The sequence below is a fragment of the Channa argus genome, chromosome 2, assembly GCF_033026475.1.
Source record: "Channa argus isolate prfri chromosome 2, Channa argus male v1.0, whole genome shotgun sequence".
NCBI lineage: Eukaryota > Metazoa > Chordata > Actinopteri > Anabantiformes > Channidae > Channa > Channa argus.
Genome location: NC_090198.1, coordinates 8,738,096 through 8,762,625, shown reverse-complemented (window position 1 = coordinate 8,762,625; position 24,530 = coordinate 8,738,096). Strand labels below are relative to the sequence as shown.

Below are 24,530 nucleotides of genomic sequence, written 5' to 3'. Positions count from 1 at the left end.
AAGGAAAGTATACCTTCATCTGTTCTTGAGGAAACGTTGTATTTCCAACCCGAGTGGAGACAAGGTTGTTTTGGGTCAGTTTACCACTTTTTAGAAGTCACCGTATTCCGTACGCTTGGCATCCAGCGCTATAAACTCTAACTTCCGATAGATTACAGCGTTACTGTACAATGCTGTTAGCTCAGTTAAATATGAACTGTTTTCTCAAACGTTTCTTCATGCATGGCCATTACTAATAACATGGAGCTTTAACGCTTTATTTAGTCCGTATATCGACTTGTGCCGTGTTATTTAGTGTATTGATATTTTAACCAATGTGTTCATGAATGAATTTAAACAGACGTTAAACTTCCTTTGCACCAGTGGTCTCCCACAGTTTATAAATACTCCATTGCAAATAATTTAATATGCTTCATTCATATGCTTAAGTATAAAATTATCATCTGTGTGACTTATGCCTGTGCTATATTATCAATATGTATGCCTTTATTAGATTATTGTAATGTAATGTAATCTTCGTTTATATAGTGCTTGACAACAATCAGGGATTGACCTAAACATTTTACAAAAACATAAAACGTTAAAAGATTAAAAGTACAACAATAAAATAATAAAAACAACAACAGTCTGAGATCACTTATTTAGTATCAAATGTCTGTCTGAACAAGTGGGTCTTAAGTTTGGATTTTAAAGTATGGAACTTAAATATAACACAACTATCAAGAGGCAAAGAGTTCCACGGCTTAGCGGCAATAACAGCAAAGACCCTGTCACAACCCTGTGCCAAACACTTTTGACCTAGATCGGGGCAAAGCTAGAAAGTATTGATGAGTTGATCTGAGATTGCGATTTACCACATGAATAGTAACCAAATCAGCCAAATAATAAGGGCTTTAAAAGTTAGTAACAATATCTTAATATTACCTTATAATTTAATATCTTAAAATGGATCCTGAAGCAAATAGGAAGCCAATGAAGAGAAAGCAACACTGGGGTTATATTGTCACACTTAGATGCATAAGTAAGGAAGCATGTTGCAGCATTTTGCACCAACTGTAGCCACTGAAGAATTGACTGGTTGACACCAAAATAGAGCGTGTTACAGTAATCAAGCCTTTAGGAAATAAAATGCATGAATAGCAATTTCTAAGTCTTTGTGTGACAAAAAAAAAAGGCTTGGCTTTGGCAAGAGAGTAGGGTCGAAGAAAACAGTTTTTAATCATGGAGCTGATTTGTAATGAATACTAATAATAAACTAAAGAAGCATTTTCATATTGTACCTGCTAGCATTTGTTGGCAGTAAATCTAATATTTTCAGCTAAATTGTTTAATCCAGTGGTTCCAAACCTAAGGGTCAGACTACTCTTCAGGTTCACCAAAAGTGTCTTAGATAAGTAAGGGAATGAAGAAACTGTTGTGCTATAAAAATCTTTATATTATGGACTTTTCTCCAGCCATTGACTTTTTCGTTGTTGTTTTGAGATGAGCATCTTTCACATATGCAACAACCGGACCCACAGTAGACAAAGTTTATCAATCATGAATAATAGATAGGATTTGCTGTCACCAGACATCATTGCGGTATTTGTTCTGCTTATTGCAAAACATGTATGAAACAGTAACAGAGTTCAGTAAAACAAACAAACCAAGACATTTCACATTTGTAACTTTTTATTACCTGTAAGCTGATACACATATTGAAGCTGATGTATAATATTTTCCCTCAGTATAGTCTAAAACTGTTCCATTGCAAAAATCTATTCTATTGCAGATGATCCCACATTAATTGAATGAATAGATTGTTGTCACACACTATATAAATGAAGATTACATTACATTACATTACAATAATCTAATAAAGGCAACTTCTGATGAAGGAACATTTGTATGTTCTTATTGTTCGTTAAATGCATGGTAATGAAAAATAAAATATTTTTCAAAATAAGGAGATGCTAACTTTTGTAAACATGGTTAGAGTTAATAATTGACTGTGAAGTCTTGTAGTTTAAATATGGAACTAATAGCTATGCTGTTTGATTCAGTTTTACGTAATAATATGTCAGGGTTGTATTTTACAGTATGTTGTATTCCTCCAAACTACTGTATTATCTTGTGCAGCTTTAAGCTTATTGGAACAAACATTTTCATTTTACTTTTTTAATAGAATTGTTCTATATGTCACAAGGAACCTGAAACAATATTTGACAGTTGTTGGAGTGGTTGAGTTGTATTATTCCTCACAGGGATATTGTCTTACAAGGCAAATCTTTTGGATTTCTTTGGTTCCTTCAGATATCTATTAGATCCCATAAAAAAGCTGGAGCCCACTGATGTGCAGGACAGCCTCCTGCATCAGGAAAAAAATTCAACTACACCAGAGCAATGTGCAGAACATTTATCGCTTGCCTCAGTCTAGCTCCCAGTCCCCTCCCTCTTGTGTTTTTGTGTTTTTTACTGGTCTTATAAGTTTGGGCTCCAGTTAACAAGTCTTTTAATAATTTATTGACTCAATAAATCAATGCTAAATATCTGCAATGTCAGATAATAAAGCAACATGTCTGCTTGTGTTCAAAACCTGAAAGATGTTTAGTTTATTGTGACATAAGACAAAGTAACTTTAACTAGGACCACTTTACAATTATGGCTTGAAATGATAAATCAATTGTAGACTGACATTGACTATAATATTATAGTGAACTTTCTAAACTCACTCATTAGTTTGGGACACCCATGGACCTTTGTGCAGGGCGGACTTGTAAGCACTCGCCATGAGAAAAGTTATTTGACAGTGTAAGAGATTATATTTCATTAGTTTAATGAAGGTGTTAGCAGCTGTAACTAAAGGATATGTTTAATCACATCACATTGAGGGATGGATCTAACAGAGTTTCTGCAGGAGCTTTTAAAATGTTTTTTAAATACTTTGCAATATTTAGGACATATTTTGTATCCACATGGGAAAAAGTAAGAAGGATATGAAAAGATAGCTATAAGCTATAACTGTTAGTTGTTTAACCATTATTAGACTAAAGTTATCCTTGCGCCTGCAGCAGGTTCATCTTTGTTGGGGTGTCTATCCATTAGCTTTACATTGTTGTGCCGTCTTAATGAGTGTTTCAGGAGGTTTGAGGTGTGTTTTTGCAGTGGAAACACTCTTACCTGCAAACAATTTCCATCTTACATGTTTTTATCATATTTTTTCTTGACAAAATGACAAAATGAAAATATTGGGAATACTTTAAGTCATTGAATGTAGGCACCGCCATCTTGTACTCCAGCTTACTGCTTATGGTGTTGCTAACAATGACATGTACAAGCACAACAGCTACAAACATCAAATCTTTGGTTTGAAATCCATCTTTGCTGTGATAACAAAAGTAACATAACAAGTTGTTTGGAGGGAGTAACATTATAGTAATATTACTATACATTTTATTTGTAACATTTTAGATTACACATGAATTTACATTAATAACCAACATTGACTAAAATGGTGGTATGTGGTGTGGTGGTAAGAAACCAAGGTGTATACAGACATGCTTCTACAGTGGCATCTAGATCCTCCAAGCATAAAAATTACATGCACTTCAGCAAAGGCATTTGAAATTTCACACATAAATATTAAACTTTTCATCCAATAAATACAGCAGAAACAGTTCTTAAAGCTATACACAGTTATTACATTACTCAAAACTAAATCAGAAGATCAGTCTTGGTTCAAGCCCTGTCATTTCCTCTACCTCCTGCAACGTGAGCTCATTGTTTCTCAACCTGCAGTGTAAAAGGAAGAAAAAAAAATCAATCAATGTCAGTGCACAGCCACTTGGAGATGGAAAGGATGTTTAAAGCCATATAACATTCCATCTTAGGCAAAAGGCAAACAGTCAGCAAAAACATGGACATGATTGAAAACCATGGCAACCTTAGTGTTTGACTCAGTGTAGATCACTTACCACACTGATTTCACATGGGTATTGTGTTTTAGGGCTTGAATCAGACATTCTACTCCTGTTCTGGTGATGCAGTTCTCTGTCAACCTTTACAAGAAATGAGAAGGTGGTGAAACGTACGCACCACTGCACAATGACTGCTCAAATGTCAGATCAGGCATGTGGTTTCTACAAAGGTCATGTGCTTTGTCAGTACACATACACAAGATGTCTCCAACACTTACCAAAGCTCCTCCACTGATGTGCTGTTCTTGATAATGTTGGCGAGGGCACACGCTCCTGCGCTCCCTACACCATTACCTACCAGGCTGCAATGACACAAAGTGTATTTCTGTTATTCTGTTATTTTCTACACTGTTGATTACTGTCTTTCTTAATTGCTAAGGCTCCTTGAATATAACACGGATCTTCACCATCACTCAGTCCTCGATTGCAAGTATGTTGGTTTCACACATTTTTAAACAGTTAACACACTTCATTCAAAGGCCCAAAACTTTATTGGGTTAACTGTGTCAGACAAAAGTAAAACACATATTTCAGTTTGATGAGAACCTATGGTCTAATCACCAGAAGCCATTGGAATAAATGTGACGTTCTGAATATTTAAACTCTTCATTGTTTTTTAAGGATAATTCCAGAAATTAGTTGGATTTGGTTTCTTTTTTGCTTTATGTGTCTGTGTTTTACAGTACTATTAGTACTCAGCTTTTATGACTTTGAATAGTATGGAAATCGAATAAAATCTCATGAACTACAATACAGTTTCCAATTATGGGTCTTTCTCAAAAAATCTATTTTTCTAGTATTACAACAGCTGACATTATTGCATTTAAAGTCTCATGGGGTAAAAAGATGCAACTTTGCTGTCTTGGCTTTTTTGGATCAATTTAGGACTATGTGACTAAGTACCCACAAATGGCACAGGTATACAGCACAAATTCAGGATAAAGGGGTTCATATTGACAAGTGTATTTTATGCTGATGTCCATTGTGTACTGACTTACTGAAAGAAAAAGATTTGTCATTTTGGCCAGTCATCTTCAATTTCAGCCTGTGTGTTGTTTTAAAAATGTGATATAGGTGGACAAAAGTGTTTACAGTAAGCAGACAAGAAACAACTATATTATGGAAGGCTTTAATGATTTTGAAGAAGCTACCATATTTGGTAAGAACTTGTTGGCTACTTTGTGTTCATTCTGGTTCATTTCCCATCTCTGCATCCCACAAAGTCATAGCTGTTGAAATGAAAAATCTCAAATTTCGATTCATAAGACCAGAGTACTGGTTTACACTGTTCTTATGTCAATTCCACGTCTTTCTCGGCTGTTCTCTTCTTTTACACAAAAACCGATTCCGCACTGCGCAATGTTGAGACATTTCTACAACTTGAATTCTGGGATGCATTGACACGGGTTCTAGTCTAAGACTAAACTTTCTTAGTCTGGTAACCCTTATCAACCTGTCCTCTGTAGCAGAGGCCAATCCTGGTCTTCTTTTGATGGTGTGTTTGCCACTGGAAATGTTACAGTAAAATACCTTTTTTTGTTTTTACTTAGTTGAGCAGTACTTGCCATACTATGGATGACTACATTAGCTGTATATATGCCATATACCAACAGTGTGCACAACACAATTGATGCTTTCAAATTCATACATAAAAAGGAAAATAAATTCTTCCAGTTACTGTTTGAATTCCAGGTGACTACTTCATGAAGCTGGTTAAGATAATAAGATAATAATAGAATCTAAAATATGAGACACATTTTACCGCATGTTGCTTAGTGTTGTTTCATATATTTCATGGATAGATACATAGATATTTGTATTACCTAAGCCACAATAGAGATTTGCTGTGCTCAAGGGCACTTGCCAGTGCCCCTGCTCCTTCATCTCCTATTTTATTGCCCCAGAGTCTAGAAAAACAAAGAGAGATTAGGAAATAGAAATTGACCAATAACATGCTTGGATGTTTACATGACATTTTTTACCCTAAATGCTGCAGTGAAGGATGGAATTTCAGTCCCTCTGCCAACTGCTTCGCTCCTTTTGATGTTATATTGTTGTTACCCAGCCTGAGAAAAATTAAATGAAGGTAATTTTATTCATTGCATACAAAATATGCTAAGGTATTACTGTAGTGTAATGTAGGATGACTGCTAAAAACACTGCTGACTTTAGTGAAAGGAAATCCTGCTTGGCCTTCAGAAGATTGGAAAAGTGCTGTGTGCAAGCATCAGTTAGCTTGTTGTTGAAGAGCCTAGAGAGAAAAACAATAATTATGCAAAATAATTGTTCAAACATAATTTCTGAGTTTGTGGTGTGCCGAGTTTGTGTGTGCTTCTTAGTCATTTTGAGGGTACATACGCAATTTTCCGGAAGTTCTCACACTGGATACCCTTAGCAATCAGTTTGCGTATCCCTTCATCTGTAATGTTGTTATTTCTGAGGCTGACAAAGGAAAATGTAATGTTGGTTATGCTGTGTATTTTTTATTTTTTTTATAATGAATGTAATTTGGTATAATTTGTTTACCATAATGAAACAACAACTGAAGGATTAACAGAGGTATATAAACAATGGGATTTAAACATTTCCATACTCACTACAGGGAATTACAAATGTGCAGGCATGGAAGAAGTTGCTCCACTCCAACATCACCTACTGAGTTGTAGTCCAGCTGGAGACCTACAGGGTTCCTTAAGTGCTGGAGCACATAAGCTAGTGCAGTGCACTCTACAGGACCAATGTTACAATAGGTCAGTTTCAGATGGTCCACCTCTAGTTTACTCATAGCATCTTTAGCAATTCTGCTTTCTTGCATCTCGTAGATGCATTTGATAAGCCAGACAAAACCTGGCATCGCATGCATGCTCTTCTTCTCCCCCTCCACAGGTTGAGGGATGGACTTAAAGTGTTTCTGCATGCCTTTAGAAAGGCATCTCACTACCTGTCTGACTTTTTTTTCCATCATTGCAGTGGAGCAGCAATGAAGCCACAGGCTTCGGTGGCGCCCGGACAGAAGTCCGGCCACAAAGGTGGCTGTGATTTGTAGATTTGGTGTTTCAAATGTTGTAGCTTCTCTTTCTAGGGCCTTCTCTTGTTGGCTATTGGAGGACAAGCAGGCCCTAAAGCATGCGCCACTCAGACTTGTCTCTCTCATGTCCTGTGTCTCAAAGAGCTTAGGGATAGTTGAACGGTCAGTGTTAGTTGATAAGACAATGTACAAAGCAGCAAAGAAACACTGCATAGTGACATGCAGGAATTCATAATGTTTACTGTGTGCGGAGGGCATGTCTTTGCTTTGAATTAGAAACCCCACACAGATGTCGTCTTCAGTGACACCACATGTCTCCAGGTCTGTACCTGAGAAAATGTAACAAGAGGTTCCTATGCCCTCAAATGCAAGCTTTCCTAGGTGCAGGACAGTTTTTAGGTGCTCCTGTAGCCATCCTAATGCCACAGTGCTCTGCAGGGGCCTTTGGTGCTGTAAAAAGTGTTGCAGGATCATTAAGTAAACATCTGTAATGGTTTGTGGGCTGCCTTCTCCGGAGCACAGCAACTCCTTATGGCACTGTGAAACGATCCAACAGAGGACTGGACTATGACACAGCCCAAGTAAAGCATTGTTTGAGTGTAGGGACTCCAAAACTTTAGCAGCCACCATAGGGTCAGTGTGGTGCTTCTTCAAAAAACAGTCAATCCCACTTGGTGAAAAGCCTTTCAGGAGGACTTCTTTGCAAAGGTGTTTCTTCAGCAAAGGTCCCACTGCTTCCGGGCGACTAGTTACCACTTTCCGCACTCCCTTCATTAGAGAACCCTGGATTAGGTTGAACAATAGTATGTGAACAGGTGCACACTGGGTGGGGCAGCAGAGTCTGTGCTCATCTGAAAAGCTCTGCTTGAGCTCATCCAGGCCATCAAAAGTGAAGAGGACAAGATGTGGGTGGTCCAGGATAAACTGAAAGATCTCTTCCTGCTCCCTGTCTGGCCAACAGCAGTGCTGAAACAGCAAATCTTGAACTGACAGTTCCCTTTGCTCCGAGTTCAACCTGCGACAACTAAAGGGGAACAGCAGGAGAAAGTCCTGAAGGGCTGACCCCCGAGCCCAAAGCAAATGTAGCCGCTGGAGAAGAGTGCTTTTCCCACTGCCTGCATCTCCAGATACTAGGACTGTGTCTGCATTCTCATTCACTGTACCCACCATACCAACTATTTGCTCTAGGCTCAAAGGTCCTTGATTGTCAGCACAGTCGTGAGCTAGTTCCAGCTGGCCGTCAGTGTAGATGTCGTCCAGAGACATGTGGCTGGTGCCTCCATAATTGCTAAGAAAGCAGGACTGGGCAGACACGGAACTGCTCAGCTTCTTCTGATACTTTAAGAACTCTGTAGCAGAATACGTACAAATGAATTTCAATTAATGCGCAGCACTGAAAATTGATGCAAACGATAATGTATGTTGGTATATACTGTAAATTCAGTATGCTGACAATGTATCTGTTCACATTACTAAATGAGACATTACTAGTTTTGGATCTTCTCCACTTTTATACTTTTAAAGGAAATAAATACATTTTGCATATTTTCGACAGAGAACAATTCACACAAAGTCTCCAATTTACTGTTCAGCAAAATTGTATTATTGACACACCTTTGGGAGGAGTCAGTTTCTCCTGGTTCAGTGGAGATCCAGATTCCTGCCTTTGCTGAATGTAATTCAGTACCACCTCTGCAGCTGATTCACCTTTAGATCTTACCTGGTCCAGCAGACGTCTCGCCTGGGTGAGACATGGCAGCAGATTCATTATTTATTATAAAAAACACAGAGACAGAAACAGAAAAAGAACCAATCACACTCAGTTGTACAGGCTATTTAGAGTCATAATAGTATCTATCCCAAGGCTATTTCAATAAGTTTTAAATGATTTTTAATGACCACTGGTGCAAATGTAAATGCACTAATATTATATCCATTATAAGCATAAAGGGGTAAAAAGGGTCAGCAATATAGCATAACATAAAACCAGTTCCTTTGTGACATCCTAAGTTGTCACTAAAACAGCGATTACTGTAGTTCCTGGTAAAAAACAATAACAGGATGCTGTCAGGCAACCGTTTAATAACATGTACAAAACACTGGGCTCTTTCTAATACCTGCTGAGAGGGGGTGTGTATAGGTAGCCGCACTTCATCACAGTCTTCTGAGGTGAAGTGTCCTGACACAGCCAGAGCTTCCAGAGTGCCATCAATGCAGCGTTGTAGCTTGCTGACAATGCTTGGCCTTTGAGTCAGAAGAGTCTGACTACATGTGATTTGGGATTGTTCTCTCTCTTTTAGAGTTTCACAGCATCCTGAAAAAAACAGGCTACTTCCCTGCGCATCAGGCAGGACCTGTTTGAGCGCAGCAAGAAAGAGGGCACAAGTATCCACACCCTTTGTATAAACCAGGTCAAGCAGCTGCCTGGCTTTGGTATACAGTGCTCTGCCTGGTACCTGTATGTCCTGGTAGTCCTCCCATATGAGCTCCCCCTGGGACAGCAGTATATCCAGAACCCTTTCCAGGTGTTCTGTTGACCCACTGCTGCACAGTGCTTGCAGTATCTCTGTCCGCTGTTTTAGAACAAGCTCGTGGGCAAACATGCTTTCCGATTGCCAGCATCCATATTCAGCGACAGCCAACATAAACTTCTGTTGCTTCCAGCATCACAACCTACCACAGAGAACACATGTTACCATGCTGCTTCTAGCCCCCACACGTCTTTTTCTCGTTTTGCTACTTAACTCCACATCAGAGTGAAAGCGCTCAATATCCTTAAATAGCAACGTCACTTTTTATTGTTGACCCATCCCACCCTGGCAACTTTTGTTGGTACCGCCTCATTTAAACATATAGAAGCAAATGAGAATAAACACTGAATCTAACTGGAAAGACAGGCATAACACTGTAAAGCCCCTGTAAAAATGATCACTCACATTAATCTCCCCAACAGAGAGCTTTCTTCCCTCCATCTGTCATCCTGGCAGACACACTGCTGTATTTTAGACCTGCCCCTTCCTCATTCCACAGTTGAAAGCAAAACTTGCTCTGCTACCAAGTCCCTCCCGTAAAACAAAAAACAAAACCTGCCAGCAAATGAAACATGAGCCATCAACACCAAAAAAACTTGCCATACAAGTGTGGATGGCAATGTTTATAACGATGGAAGTGGTTGGGTTTATTAAATATATCGGAAATGGAAACTTGCCAGACAATGTAGATAGAAGTTGCAGTGTGGTCATGCAACCACTTGATGGAAGTATTGCATATATAAACCAGTCTGATTTGAGGTTGGAATCCAGAAGTTAGGATTTTTTTCTTTTCTTCTTCCCTGTTGACACATTTCTGTATTCCCCTCTTTTTCATTTCTTGTTATGACTTCTCCTCATCCTAGCCACACCTAGAATCCTCTAATGGTTTCACTGGAAACACTTTGATGATTACAAGCTTGTATGAGTGTTTTTTGAAGGGTTTGTTGGAGAATAATCAGAAATTGTTCTAATGTCAGTATGGTAATAATTCAACTGTGTTACAATAGTAATGATATTGTAGCTGCTGTGCAGACTAGCCAGCGTGCTGTGTATTTGATGTACACTTCAAAAAGTCCACATAAAACACAACCCTGGAAACAGTTCCATATTGTGATCCCATTTGCATACTTTGATTTCAAAATAAAATAAGTGCATGGATTAATTTTTGGACAGTCAGATGCTTTATCATTATGGTTAATATAGCTCCCTCCTGGGCACCATGATTAGGTTATTGTGTCTCTTCACTACACCCTGTGGGGGGAAATCCTCAAACAGAGAAATGCAGCAGTAACCAAAGACAGATTTGAATAAAACTTCCTCTTTCTGTCTGAAAGAAGAAGAAGTTTGGCAACCACCAAGGGGGGTGTAGTGCAAAGTACATCCTAAATGAAACTCTAAGGTGGGGCTCTGTTATCTGAATCGCAGCAGGGTGCCCAGACAAGTTCTGATGGTTAAGAAAGAAGGTGAGAAATTGTCAATAAAAATACAGATTCAATCCCCAGTATAAGTAAGTATCCTGCGATTATTTTTTGTTATCAAAAAAGAATTCTTTGGACCTGATAAATAGAAGTAGAAATAGTAGCCCTAGATATGTTCCTCTAAAGAGATTAGGGTGTGAGGTATTGTTCATTTTTTCGCAGTGATAGGTTGATTTAAACTTGACCTTAATGATCTACTTCTCAGTAGCATTGTGGGCATAAAAGTACAGTCATGGTCCACATGGAATCAGGTCAGCTCCACTAAAACGCCACTAAATAACCATCTCCATCATGTCCTTTTTAAACTGCTGGCTCCTTCCCTCTTTTACTTTGGCTTCTGTCAGTTCATCGGTGTAGGTTCTTTGTGTGCTGGTATTAAAAAAAATCTGGGGAGCTCAGTGTTAAAAAGATGAACATTGGGTAAAGTAATATTTAATGAAAAAATAAGAGTAAATATTACACAATAAAAAGAGCAATACTGCTACCTGTAGTTTGACATCACATTAAGTTTTAATAATCAAATTTGAAGGAATAACAACTGGATATGCAAAGTATTTGAGTAGAGAGGAAGTAATGAAAACTAAAGACACAAAACCTGAATTTTACTTAATAGACACTCCTTAGTTTCATAGAGCACTATTTCCTGATTCACACTTGGTGGAAGTTGAGCCAGAACGTTTTGGTTTTGACCACGCTCAATCTTGCCTGTATGAAAGAGGTACTAGTTTATGTGTTCCAGAAACATTTAAAACTGGGCTGAGATGGGCCACAAAGATCCCAAAGTTACACGGCTTCATAAGAATAAGTTTCTCTCAGAACTGTCATGTGTCATATATCTAACCCTGTGCAGCAGCAGCGGCTGTGGTTAGCTAACCCCGTGAGCTTGTTTGGTCATATTTTCCTTTGTTTGTGTTGCATTTAGTTTTTACAGAATAGCTGTGGTGTGTGGTCATATTTTAACCAAAGACAGTGTGCCATTCGTCTAGATGCTGAGAAAAGGGTTGTTAACTAGCACTGAGTGCTAGAAATGTTAATGATAATTAACAATGTCATTTCAACATATAGACAGAACTAAAAAGCTATACATTTGTATCTTTAGGTGACATGTATGACAGTTCTGAAAAATAAAAATAATTTAAAAAGTTAAACTAATGTTCAAATATTAAGTATTTATATAGGTTTTGTTCGTTTTGTATATTTAGTAAATGTATAGATTATATCCACTAATAATTTTTCATAATATTACTAAACCCAACAAATTTTAGTTCATGCTAAATGCTAAATGTTAAAAGAAAAACAGCATGAATTTCCATTGTGCTGTTTGTCCACAAAGTGTTTAATGAGTGACAGAGGAGGGCTAGAAAAATAAAGAGAAAACATTTTTATCCAAAAGACTTTGATCACTTTGAACAACTCAAACTTGTGACATATTTCTCAGCATTAAGTGGGCAAGTTTTGTTTTGAAAGGGACTTGAAAAAGGTGCGTCCATCATTTGAATACCCAGTCTTTCAATTCATTCAAGCTTTTCTCAATTAGAAAAAGCAAGGCATGTACTAAAAGACCTATTAACAATCTGTAATTTCATCCTCTGAGAGAGACGGGCTGGTAACAAAGGTGAACGGTGTCATTTCTGTATTGGCCTGAGACGTTAATGTATAGCTGTATACAGCAATGCCATACCAGATACACCCAGGGCTGAAGTTGATTTATAGCTCAAAGAGAGCGGCATTCAACGGAGGAAGTCAATGTCTAAACTGACTGAAGGACACACATGTGTGTGACCATGTGTTTATGGGTGTGTGTGTCAATCAGGATTTAATTGACAGGAAGATTAAAGCTCACATCTGAGAGCCTCCTCTTTTCAGGAGCAGCCAAGTCAGAGGAATCTAGTCTCCAGCATCTGCCCAAGGTTTAGGGTGCTGTGCTCAAGGTTAGCACGGGCACCCTGCTGAGTGTTCACTGTCTGAGATGGGTCCTACTTGTTGGACATTCATTATCAAACTCTGTTTGCTCCTTTCATCTGCAGCTCTCTGCAGCACTCAACGTAAACTACAGAGGCACCTTGCAGCTTGACATCTCTCCATTCACTCTGTACCTTAAACAGCATGCTGCCACATCAAAGAGCCGTGGCTGCCTTTGATGTTGCAAAAAGAAAGAGCTCCAATGATCTGCTAAAAACCAATGCAACATTCTGGAGCTTTATTTTATTCATTTGCTATCTCTGGAAGTCTGGACTAAGTCTCTAGATGTCCAGAAAGCAGATTTGGAATTGGAAAAGTTGAACTATGCCCTTTGCTGAAATGAAATGAATGTGAGAAGAGACTTCTACCTTTAATATTGTCAAGGTGGGGGTTGAGTTTTCATCATTATATTTCCTGTGGTGAACATGATCCTAAAAAGTTAAAGGGGACTGTCACTGACTTTCATGTTTAAATGATAAGGCAAAGGTCAACATCCATTGCTGGTGATCAACTAACACAAAACAAACACAAATGCATCTTTATAATATGTATCCAAGTATTAGCTGGTTTGTGGTTTTCAGTCCCAAGTGTAATTACTGCTATCAAATATGTAAAATGAGCTTTTGCTTTGCTTTTCCTATTGTGACAAATTAAGGCAAATAACTGTAAATGTTGCCCTGGGGAAGACACAGCAAAATGAAAAATCACTCCTGGACTTGGCTATTTGTGCTTTAGTTGCCTCTCATTAAAGGGGATCATAAAAGCAGGGCAAAACCATAATGGTTCTTATGCTTACTTCATATTTTAGTACACACTCCAGACATTTGGTCATGAAGGTGGCTGTTGCTATTGCTCAGCTCCTTTTCTTTGTTTACAGAGGGAACTCATTTTTACACATATAATGAATGAATAACTGCCAACCCCAGGTCCTGGAGACCACAGCATCCAAGATGAACAAAGCAGTTTCTCTCTCCTGAACCAGCTTGGTGATTTTAATCATGCTAATTATAATTTCATCACATACAACAAGAGAAATGTCAAGAGTAAAAATTATATTTAATGAAAATGGATTCTAGGTCGGACACGTTGAACTTTAGCACTTTGTCAGCTTGTTTCCTAATTGAACCTGACAATAATTGAAGTGTTTTATTTTTGCCCTGCTTTCCATCATAAAAGACTGCTATGCCAATTAGCTTTAATTCCCCCCCCCCCCGCCTTTCTATGCTGTTGAGTAGGCAGGAACCACCATATTCCGATCATTTGCATTATCCAAAGTAAATCTGCTTTGAAGTTCTGAGATCCAGTAAGAAAAAGGATCCACTTATCCCACATGAAAAAATGTTCAAAGCTCATAAATTCACTGGAACAGATGTACATTATCATTGGATTTGCCTTTTTTTTCCCTCTATGCGCTCGTATTGGTAATAGACTACCTCATGTCCTTCTCATCCCTTAGCGTTTAGCATCTTGCCTTTACAGAAGCTAGCACCCTGCTGTGCCAATCCACACTTCAAAGCTCTCTGCCTATCTGCTGGAAACAAAGCACACAGAACATTTTATGGCAGCCTCTCATTTCCCCATATTTAAGTCAGTATCATTGCTTTTTTCCCCAGTGGCAACACAGAGATAAGACTTTGCAATACTGTACACAGCAATGTTAGTAGTTACTAGGGAATTAGTAAGTAGCAAGCTGACAGGTCATGTAGTTGCTGAATAACTCTGAATTCCCTCTGAGTTTATTACTATATATTGGGTCATAATGAGTTACTGAAAATAGACTGGGAGATCATGCATTAATGAATGTCTGTAAAGGGCTCAGATGTCAATCATCCAGGTGAAGTTTTATGGAAGCTGAGTCCTTGCAGCCAGACTTCTTTATGGTTAGGCTGACAAGAAAAAGGTCCAGTCCAACCTATCACTATGTCCTATTTAGTATTCATATCAGAGTCAAGTCAGAGTTATCCAGGGAATATTCAGTAACTACTAGCATTTGTTACAGTAAAAAGAAAGGGCTTGTGACCTAGGGTTTATTTCTACCCCAGTATGTTTCCCAAATGACACAAACAGAACAAACACGGAAAAGGTTTATCACATTGCTTTTCCCCTTAATGGGGATTTTTGCATGACAGTCATTGAGCTGCACAGTGGATGTTTTTCTCAGAAAATCTAAATTGAAATCAAATTAAATGATTGATGTTTAATTAATAAATCTTGGTTTTACTAAAAGTATGTCCAGCAAAATCAAATTACTCATACCTTTATAAACTTGGTAAATATGTATAATTATACTACTGAGTTTATAATTACCATACTATAAATGAATATCCTGTTGAGTACTGACAGCTTTGTTAAAGTTTGGGGCCTTTAATACCTCTGTGCTGTGGCGTAGTGACAGAGCATTACTCCCACTGCACTCATTGCTGTTTTCATATTCTTTTCTGTAATGCTCACAGGTCTCTGGAGGTATCATACAAAGCGTAATTGCTCGCTGTAATTACTGTGGGTATAGAGTTCATGTATAAATAATCATGTATTTTTGGCTCAGACAGTAATGTAAGCTACTGACCAGTTGAGCAGTTGAATTGTAATTTAATGCAGTGAGTGGAGATCATCTCTGTTCCAAAGCAAAGTTTAGTTTGAACTTGTTCTACAACTCTTACTTCTTTACCTGACATGCACGAAGAGTCCCAAACCAAAGACTTTGAGCAGCAGAGACAGTCTTATAGATTGGACGAAGGACGCTGTCTCCAGTGCTGTCGTTTCAAAAAGCGTGAACGCATTATCCAAATGTTACACTGCACTGGAGAAGAAAATCTCCATGAACACCAAGGCTATTATACCATGTGAAGAGTTGAAAGGAGTGAAGATCAAAGTCAAAGTAAAAAAGAAGAAGAAGAAGAAGCAAAAGTCAAGAAAACGCCTCATGTCAGGCTACAGTGAAGAGAGGATGCAGAAGAATGGAGTACAAAAACGGCCCCTTCAGATACACAGCATTTGAGACTTGCAATGAAGATGCAAGCGATGTTTTAAAACATCTGAAGGACAAAGATGATGGTGGATGCCTGGTGGATTGAGTACATCACGTCCTTTTCATGGAGCAAAACAAGGTGTCAGCTGTGATTGGGAGAAAAAAACTCAAAGCAAACTCAGGAATAATTCATTGATAGTTTAATTTCAATTATTGTTTCGTAAGTGCTTATGAAACCGTGTGATTTTGTTTCCCACAGAGTGAAGCTTACATGTCTTTATATCACTTTTTCTGTCTCTGCCTAAAGATACACTCCTAACAAAGACCTTTGGTCAACATGCAGTAAGGAAACTAGACAACATGAGTTTACAATATAAATTTTCTTCTCCAAAAACAACAACTATTATGAAGCTGCTACTTTGTCTCACTTTCAGAGGATGACCACAGTAAGTTGAAGAGATTTTCCTTTACTGTTTACAATTTGTATGAACCTATGAATGATACCAGGCCAGGATTGGTCTGACTCTATGAATATATGTCTAAATTCTCCAAGATAAGCACAAGTAAGACTGGTTCATCAAAGAAAGGGATTTTTAAAAAGGTGTCTGGATCCATGTGGAGATCAAAAACTGCACTTATGACTGAAGATGTCTGGCTTAATTTAAACCGCCACATAAAAAAACATTACTTTATAATTTTATTGTTTTAAAGCATAAAGAACTTTACACTAATCGATCACTTTGTTAGGTACACGTGTTCAGCTGCTGGTTTTAGCAAATATCTAATCAGCCAATCACATGGCAGCAACCCAGTACATTTAGGCATGTAGATTGTTGGTGGCAGACAGGATGATCTGACTGTTTCAGAAACAACCATCCAGCCATAAAGAATTAAGGCAGTTGTGATGTCAAAACGGGGGTCCAACCCAGTACTAGGAAGGTGTACATAATAAACCAGTAAGTGTAAATATGAAATATAGAAATCTAATAAGAAAAATCTAAAACAATTATAGTAAAAATCTATGTGAGGTTGAGTCACTTATCTGGTTTACGCGATTAATGCTTTTCATAATTAAGATTAGTAAAGCAGTGGTAATAATAATCTAGCAATCAGTGTTAGGATAGAAACCAATTGTAATGTTGATACAAGTTCTGCAGGTTACACTGCCTTGCTTACACAAATAACTGTGTTCGTGAGACAACCAGAGATAAGCGGCTAAGCTGAAGATGAAAATGTGTGTGCATGTGGCATGGTAAGCAGCTGTGGTCAGCAGGATTTGGGAGCTTTCAGTTACACCACATTTAAGATACAGTGGAGAGGAGCTTTACTTTTACACACACACACACACACACAGCACATCAGTCCAACTTCTTTAAAAATAAAATTAGACCTGTTCTCCCTCGATCGCTCATTCAACCAAATGTAGTATTTTCTTGTTTTGATCCTGAAGATCCCACATGACCTTGAGTGGGTCAGTGAGCACTGTCCCCTCACACTTTTCTGTCGGGGTTCACAGTAGGTGGCGAAATATTTATTTATTTATTTATTTATTTATTTATTTATTAACCCTCTGAAAAAACAGCAAGACAGCATCATGGTTGTGTGACAGCAGACTTCTTTTGGTGTAGCATAAAGAGGACACGTGTTGATTGGCTCCATCCAATAGTAACGTTCCAGCTCTAACCTTTACTAAATAACACATTTTATCTATCATGTTAGCATAAAACAACATGGGGGTTTATATGCCTGGTTGCCAAGAAGCCTCATGGTGAGAAAGCCAAAGCAAAGAAGTCAAATATATTTATTTCCTAAACCAAATGATCCACATGGCACTGGACAGGGTTTTTTATTGCAATGCAACACAAATTATGTAGGCATAAACAGAAGGCATCCTAATATTCTTCATTGGGGTATTTTAAGGGTGAGTAGTAATATGTTTGCATCGACCATGGTGCAAATTTGCACACAAATATACACACTACCAGTGACAAATGAAATGAAATAACTCCAGAGGTCAGTCAGTTTATAAGGAACAGGTTCATACTTTAATAAAGGGTATTTTCCCTTGGCACAGATCTGCTATCAAATAAATAAAGCAACATAATCAAATACAATCTATATAAACTAAACAAAGTCATGAAAAACAAGGGAGAGAGAGGGGGGGCAGGGAAGTTGGCTAGTGCTAAACAATTTTCTTTTACAAAAAAACCCCAGGTGAAAAGTGTGTGGTGAGACCAACAGCTTGTGTTAGAGACAGAGAGCTGTTCCTCCCTGCTACATGAGATTGGTGATATTGTATTAGGATTACTGGCTGACAATAGGCAAGTGAAATAGCTTGACAGTCATTTAATTAAGCTTTATATTTATTCTACATGATGCTTATTTAACCTTGCTGCAGTACACTATATAGTAAATCTGATTGTTAATGTTGATACATGGATACTACTGGTACAATACATACTGCATTAATATGAACACGTTGCTCTGAATATTGACAGTCCAATACAAAAGGACCGAAAGCTGGTGGATCTATAGCGGTTAGTATAGGACATCGTGATTTTCGTTGCTGTTTCAAATGGAGGAGTTTATAAATTAAAAAATAATAAGTCACACTCTCACATAACAACCTGGAAAACACAATAATACATACTTCTGGTAGATTTAGAGGGCTAGCTGACAACTTGCCAGTATTATAGACACTGTATAGTGCTGTAGTATAAAGTACGATAGTGGTACTTTAACTATCAAGGTTTTCTGAGGAAACAAAACTGTAATAAAGTTTCTGTGACAAAAGTAAAATAACTACGTTCCCAACCCTTATCGAATACTGCTTCAGTGCCCTTGAACAAAGCAAGTCACTCTTGACTGCTCTGTTATCAAAGGTATGAAAATAAATTTCTAGTGTGAGTTCATGTAATTCTATAAAGGTGAAGCAGGGCTTTCAAAAGGAAATGTGTGTGTTCAGTAAAACTCTCAACCTGGCTGTGGGTCTGACCAAGCCTTTCACACAAATTTCTTCAGAAGCCCTCCCTCACCGTGTCGAATTGGACCACCCTGTGGGACTGAAAGTCGCCTGCTTGCTGTCCGTTCACACAACTACATGCACACTACTTATATTTGCAGTCATACACTGGTATCAGAGAGGTTAAGACACCGACAAAGGAGCTACAGTGTTACAAAGGGCCCAGCAGCAAAGACTTGGTGCCCAGGAAAGAGGAACACGAGGTGAGGAAGCTGAGGTATGAAGTGCAGCTGAAATCCCCCTCGGGGAATTATGCTGCTTTTGCCACTGGGTCCTGTGAGACGCCCCGTCTGAATGGTGCCTCTGCTAAAGGACAGCCTGCAGCTGTGAACAAAACTGGCATACACCGAATTCCTGCTCATCATAAACACATAACACGCGCACACACACGACACTTATGACAAACAAAATCTAACATTACGAGTAGTTTGAGAATGCAGCCTGCTAATGATAATGGGACCTGGTTCAATTAAATCTGCTATAATCTGTATGTATGAGGTTGCCTTAGAGCAAAGCGCTCTCCTTAAGTCAGGAGACTGGCACTGCTAAAGAGAAAAGGGGAGGAAAAAGATGTGCTAACAGTCAGAAGCAAAACCATGTGCAGCTCTCACTTCACTGCCCCTGTAGGACCTGATGTTGCAGGTAAAAATGATTAAGAACAAATTTTTTGCATGTTGATTCCAACATCTGCCCGCTTATGGCAGCGACCGTAGAGCATCATGGGATATAAACAGAGAGTCCCTGGTGCTGGTAAAAGAGCAGCAGTGGTGAGTTATGGGTCTAATGGAGACTGCAGGCTGGGCCCAGTGTTACCCAGCACCAGAGGAATGAGACAGCTGAAAGAGCCCTCGCCCCGCTGCACCACAAACAGAGCCTTGTTGGCTCAGCACTGAGGCCACATGGCGGCACGGTGAAAGACCTGCTGACAGCTGGGGGACAGAAAGATGCCGTGAAAACAGAGGGAGCAGCCACGTGACCGTGGGCCAGGCAGACTGGCTGGCTGACAGAGCTGCTACTAGCTAGGGAAAAATGCTAGCCTAAAAATCCGAGTTTAGAAAGAAAATCGTGACAGCTCCTTGGCGTCAATGTGTGTAAGTATCTAGATGTGAAGCAGAAAAGTGGTCAAAATCTACTTTAATGCACTGCAAAGTTGGATATAATGGTGTTTCAATTTATACCAAAATGTCAGAGATTTAAACTCTACTGCTTTGATGTCTTGATTTTTCTTTTAGTGTATCGTGAGACATGATTTAATGATTTTGCTCCATTCTCGACGTTCAAACAAAGACAGAGAGAGAGCGAGAGCAAGACAGAGACAGAGACAGAGCGTGACAATTGTCAGGGTCCAGAAACTTCTACATATTTAAATCAGTAAAGGATGAAAACATTTAACTTGTCTTTATGCAGAACTCACATACTATATACATAGCGATTACTTGTGATCAAACTAAACTTGAGTAATATGCTTCGACATGTGCTCATTACTACATCAGAATAGCTTTTCTATTGTTTGCTAAAATCGTATGTGATGTGAGTTCGAGCTACTGAAGAGGACTGTTTAGAGTTGGGATGTTAGTCATTCATCCATAATTACTAGGTCACAGTTATGCATCTAATCACATGGTGTGAAAGCGGTAACATAGAGAACAAAGGAGTGCGTGAGATGGAGGGTAGTACAGTTATACATATAGTATAGTCAAAATGAGGCTCCTAGTGGTCTTTATAAAATGTGATTGTTAAGGAAAACAAACATAAAGGCTTAAGATAGTGAATACAAAGATATCACATTATCAATAAAGCTTATAAAATTGCTAACAATATACCTTATTTACAGTAAATGTTAGTTAATAAAAGTAAGGAGCTTTTCGAAACTTCAGCACAATAAGTTGTGATGTGATTTGTCAAAAAAATTTCTATGTAATTTGAAAATAACCTCTGAATGCTTAGTCAAAGTCACTATTACAACAACAATTAGGATAAAATTAGAGGTAGCAGCGGATTTGGGAGCTCTGGTCTTTTTTACATTATAACATTTCAATTTTTTCCTTCCCATTTTTGCTTTCGGTATATTGTGTGCTTAGATCAGAATCTTTATTTTTATCTTGAAATATCTTCCTGACAGCCTGCTTTAAATACTCACACACCCATGAGTGCACTTAAAGTGGTTTTTAATGGGACACCAGTGTCGTGACACTCTCTCTCTCTTACACACACATTCAACTTTTTGTACACACAGACACACACACACCCACTTATACTACTGTATGCTCTCCTATCATTTATATTCCTTATTATATTTTTATGTTTACATTGCAGGTTCCTTCCTCTAGGCCCTCCTGTTCCTTTAAAACCATTTGGCTTAGTGGTCTGGAAAGGTTGTGGTGCTGGTCTGGAGCCATAAGTCATAAGATAGGGGGATACAGTGCCAGGAGACAAAAACTTCCTGGTTGTCCAAGCCTCAACTCAAGCTCAAGCCACAAGCCTGAGTTCTGGCCATAGAGGGGCCCGGAATCACCATCCTGCTGCATACCCAATCTCTTGTAGGTCTGACCAACCTCTTTATAACACTGATTAATAATGTCTCAGTACTCGATTGCCTGATCTTACTCCCCTCCTCTGTCCACCACAAAGCCACGGCAGGGCTAATTGCAGAGTGTCTGAGGAGGGAGCTCACTGCAGTCACTGTCTGCAGGCCTGGCTGGGATTGGGGGGCTGTAAGAGTGCTGCGTTGTCCCTCCCAGGGTGGAAATTCAGGACTGATAAAAGTGGTGGTAGTGGTGATGGTGTTCATGATGGTGATGATGCTCATGCCGCTGCACCACTTGTGCCAGCCCCCCCTCATAAAGCAGCACACTGGGCAGGTCCCTCACCTGCTCCTTCTCCACCACTGGTCCTGTAGCTGCCAGAGAGTTGAGGGCGCGGTAGCCCTGGCTCTCCTTGGACCGCTGCTTGTGCTTGCGGTAGGGGGCTGTAGACTGGTGAGGGGGGGTCTGGCTAAGAAGGGCTGGGGGAGGAGGTACACCTCGGCTCCTCATCACCTTGCCACTGATCTGTGCAGGAGGTGTACGGCTGTGGGTCTTAGGAGAACGGAGAGCATGTTTCCCTGAGTCTTGGCCTCGCGGCCGAGCAGGGTGGAGGCTGTCTGGAGCAACAGTGTCCACAACAGTCTGCAAGCGGCGGTGGTGGGAATGGGAGTGGCCGTTCTCTGGCTCATGTGATCGAGAGCGAGTCTGGTTGGACGACCGGGTCTGAGGCTCAGTCTTTGTTGGCTCTGTGGCAGGAGCTGTGAGGGAGAGGGGACACAGTATAAACTAACTGAAAAGGTGCAGAGCGTTTGCAGAAAAACAACAATTCCATCACAGGATGAATGAATGTAAAATATATAAGCATGCAAAATCCAGTAAAAAGAGAGAAACAAATATTTGTGCGGAATTCCCACTAAAAATGATCCACAAAAAAAGCTCGAGATAAGATTATAGCAGCTCCATGTGTTTTTTTCATGCCAATAACCCTGACGCAGTGTGACACAGAGCAGTTCTGTTGGCACTTTTCTAACAGAACAGACATAAAAATATTCACGTCATCACTGAATATCTGATCAAGGCCACTGCTTATTAGTACTAATATTTTACTTCACAGCAGCCTATTCTGAACACTTGATGTATTGTGTTTGTCTGAGCCCAAATGTTTGTACTGGCGAGGATCTCAGTGGGCCGGTAGTTCTACTTAAATGTCTCCAGGCAGGTGCGGCAGTAATGAAGGCCCCTGGAAGCCGCTTCAAAAGACCACAGTCTATGTTACTCCCTCTCCCCTCTCCCCTTCTACAATCCATGCTCTGGTCCACTCACTGGCTCCGAAGCGAGATGTGTAGTTTTCGATGCCTGCCAGGTCCAAGTAGTGGTTCCTGCGTTCCAGGTTCTCATCCACACAGTGGTGCTGGCAGCCTGGCTGGGTGTGGTGGTCACTGTGGTGGCGCCTGTGGACACAAGCGGCACCTCTCATTAGGTAGCAGTTTGGACCACTGAAGTTCGTAGTGTTTGGGGAAAGTGAAAAAAGTGTTTTTTATGATCAGGCAGTAACAGAGTAATTGTTAAAGAAGTGGGATTGTGAAAGGAAAATCACAGCTGACTGACACTCCCCTACACTCCCCTACAATCCTCCTTAGTACAGTGGAGGTAAATCTGGGCAAAATCTAATTAAAAAGTTGAGGACTATTGGAAATATGTGAAATCCTTCACAAACAGCCCGTAGTAACTTTGCATGAGGAAGTTTTGTTCTCATGTTCAGTTTCAAAAATGTTAAAAGCAGTGCTATAATAAAAGAAGGATAATAATAAACTTCATATTCTTCTCCTCGCAGACACCACACACAGACACCACAGGTTTAAACAATGAAAAGTGAAGTGTAAGGTGGGGGGGGTAGATTTACCTTAAAAGTGCTCTTGTCTTCTTGTCTGCACTCTTGGGGTCTTCTATGCACTTGTCATTTTTTTCTCTGGGGTGGGACATGTCTGTGTATATGTGAAAGACAGGAGGCCACTATCAAAGAGAGCTACCCAGAGCAGCCACACACACAGACACACACACACGCACACACACAATCAAGACAGTCACACAAGCCGTAGAAGAAAGCAACCTTTGTTTTGGGGTTTTACTTTGAAGATCTATAGAAAGGGAAAACAACAATGCTTCATTTATTCTATTTTCAACTCGCAGCCTCTTATAAGGCATGAAATGAAATAAAAAACATGCAGACTTCAGAAATAGTTTATTAAAAACCCAAGATCTGATGCAGTTAGAAATTAGCATGAAGGCAACCGGCGATACTTTCAAAGCTTGCACTGTTTGAATCTTTTGACTGATATTTATAGCTGAAACAATAGGACGCAAACACACAGGAATATATACTTTTTGAGATATTTTTCACTGACTACTTGTTTACTAAGTCATCAGTAAGAAAAGTTAAGTTGAACGTAGCTATATTTTCCCGGCAGCTCTGAGAAAGGGGGAGAAGAGCAGAAAAAAAGAGAACTTTGGAGAAAAGAAAAATGGCTGTGGTTATCAAAAGGACTCGGCACATCTCTTAAGGTTTCTTTCAGAGTATTTCAAGGCGCTGAGGGAGGAGGCCCTCTCTTGGCTCTGTCACTCCCCCCATCATTAAAAATGAACCCCATTGAGTGGGAGAGATGGAGCGACGCTGAGACTGCAAGAAACAAAGCTCTGACAGGCCTGAAGCAGCTGCCTTTCTGCATGACAACAAATACATCTCTGGATGAGCTGACAGCAGGCAACACAAGTGGAACCCCAAAATGCCCTCTCTTTTCCGCCCCCCCACCACAACTATGTTAGTGCAAGCCTTACCTGCCGCACCAGGCATACAACTCCTCCACTGCTGGCTGGAGTCTGGAGCTAAAGAGAGCTTGACCCGCAGCGTCTTGCTGCTGCTGGAAGAATGGTTGACCGAGGCATCTACGACCTCATAGATGGTGTGGAGCAGGCTTGTGATATCCTGAAGGGCACAAGTTACAGCAATGTGTTCAATTTCTTTAATTAGGTCAGTGTGTCTCAAGTATAACACAAATATAA

General features: G+C 39.6%; 2 protein-coding genes across 4 annotated transcripts in view; both read right to left on the bottom strand.

Moving 5' to 3' along the window:
• Window positions 1-3,059: 3,059 nt before the first annotated feature.
• On the bottom strand, window positions 3,060-10,120 carry nod2 (nucleotide-binding oligomerization domain containing 2). The gene is made up of 11 exons (XM_067495184.1): window positions 9,921-10,120; window positions 9,102-9,657; window positions 8,599-8,725; window positions 6,554-8,333; window positions 6,315-6,398; window positions 6,124-6,207; window positions 5,939-6,022; window positions 5,780-5,863; window positions 4,175-4,258; window positions 3,954-4,037; window positions 3,060-3,771 (listed from the first exon to the last, which is right to left on the bottom strand). Exons 2-11 carry the CDS (start codon window positions 9,627-9,629, stop codon window positions 3,699-3,701), a joined length of 3,012 nt encoding a protein of 1,003 aa, XP_067351285.1. The 5' UTR covers window positions 9,630-9,657; window positions 9,921-10,120; the 3' UTR covers window positions 3,060-3,698.
• A 7,744-nt stretch (window positions 10,121-17,864) lies between these two features.
• Window positions 17,865-24,530, bottom strand: part of nkd1 (NKD inhibitor of WNT signaling pathway 1) — a 30,371-nt gene continuing 23,705 nt past the window's right edge. For 2 of the 3 annotated variants that reach the window (XM_067495169.1, XM_067495170.1), the window contains 4 exons: window positions 24,306-24,453; window positions 23,374-23,455; window positions 22,794-22,966; window positions 17,865-22,228 (listed from right to left, as the gene is read on the bottom strand). In XM_067495169.1, the coding sequence (XP_067351270.1) occupies window positions 21,696-22,228; window positions 22,794-22,966; window positions 23,374-23,455; window positions 24,306-24,453 (936 nt within the window). In that variant the 3' untranslated portion in view covers window positions 17,865-21,695. The remainder of the gene's footprint in view (window positions 22,229-22,793; window positions 22,967-23,373; window positions 23,456-24,305; window positions 24,454-24,530) is intronic. The other variant, XM_067495171.1, reaches the window with a different exon arrangement.